Consider the following 1,285-nt stretch of genomic DNA (forward strand, 5'->3'; position numbering starts at 1 on the left):
ATTTAGCTTTTAATAGAGAAAAAGAAAAAACCAATGAATTGATTTTTCTGTAGTCATATCATGCGTGAAGTTAGTGAAATTATATCTTTGAATTGATTGGACTTCTTGTAAAAATTCGAACTGTTTCAAACTAAGTACAATAAATTGGCGCCAAATATTTGAAAATCAAAACATAAAAAAAATCAACGCATCCCAATAGCTCTCTCACAACAGATGGAAGTCAAACGTATGAATTTTACAAAACTCGTCCGAACAACACTATTAAAAGTAGCCAACAAGGACTCTGCTAAACACCAAGAAGGCTACATGAAGAATGTTATTAAATTTCATGGATTGAAGGCTCCGATTGTTGAAAAATGTTGGAAAGATACTCTGAAAAGTAATTTACAAACAAATATACCAGAATTGAAGGATCAGGTGGATGTTAGTTATGAATTAATAGCAAGTAAATATTTTGAAGAGAAATCTATTGGAATCAAGGTTGGTTTTTATTTGATAACTGAGTATTTAATTTGGAATATATAATAATGAATTAGATATTGGCATCAAATGTTAAAAACTTTGTACCAAAAAAGAAGAAGAAATCAACTGAAGATGATGAAATTGGAGTTAATGGATTATATGTTGTGAATGGAATTGAGGAGAATTTATTTGATAAGGAACATGTTTATGATTGGGCAACTTGTGATACTATTAGCTCAACTGTAATTTGTGAGCTCATTAAAAGAGATTCAAGTTTGGCACAAGTTGTTCAAAAGTGGAAAGATTCCGATAATTTGTGGAAACAACGAAGTGCTTGTGTTAGTTTTGTAAAGATTGCCAAGCATGGAGAATATAACGACTTGATTATTGATATTTGTAGTACAACAGTGAAGAATAGCGAAAGATTTGCACAACTTGGAACTGGATGGGTGCTGAGAGAATTGAGTTTAGCTGATTTGGATTTGGTAACTGATTTTATTAAGGAAAATTATTCACATTTCAGTAGAGAAGGTCTTAGATATGCTGTCGAGAAAATGTCAAAAGATGACAAGGAAGAACTCATGTCCTATGAACCTTAAATCAAATATTGTAAATATTTTAAATGATATCCATTCCATTTAATACAACTGTAAGAATCACTACGCACATTTCCTTCAATTGTTCAAATCCCTTAATTTATTTAACCTCAGAAAGGTTTATTTCTAAATTTGTAATATCAGAAATATAAACTCCACGAGTTATTTTTGATAGAAATAATACCATAGAAAAACAATTCATGAGTCAGTCAACAGAAATTATAGAC

The 1,285-nt window shown here is 30.3% G+C and overlaps 1 protein-coding gene across 1 annotated transcript; it reads left to right on the plus strand.

The window, feature by feature from the left end:
• Positions 1–213: 213 nt before the first annotated feature.
• Positions 214–1,231, plus strand: NAEGRDRAFT_82313 (uncharacterized protein; the record flags this gene model as incomplete). Its single annotated transcript, XM_002668744.1, has 2 exons — positions 214–480; positions 537–1,231. 2 exons carry the CDS (start codon positions 214–216, stop codon positions 1,059–1,061), a joined length of 792 nt encoding a protein of 263 aa, XP_002668790.1. The 3' UTR covers positions 1,062–1,231.
• Between the last annotated feature and the right edge of the window lie 54 nt (positions 1,232–1,285).

This window comes from Naegleria gruberi (assembly GCF_000004985.1).
Source record: "Naegleria gruberi genomic scaffold NAEGRscaffold_108, whole genome shotgun sequence".
Classification (NCBI taxonomy): domain Eukaryota; phylum Heterolobosea; class Eutetramitea; order Acrasida; family Naegleriidae; genus Naegleria; species Naegleria gruberi.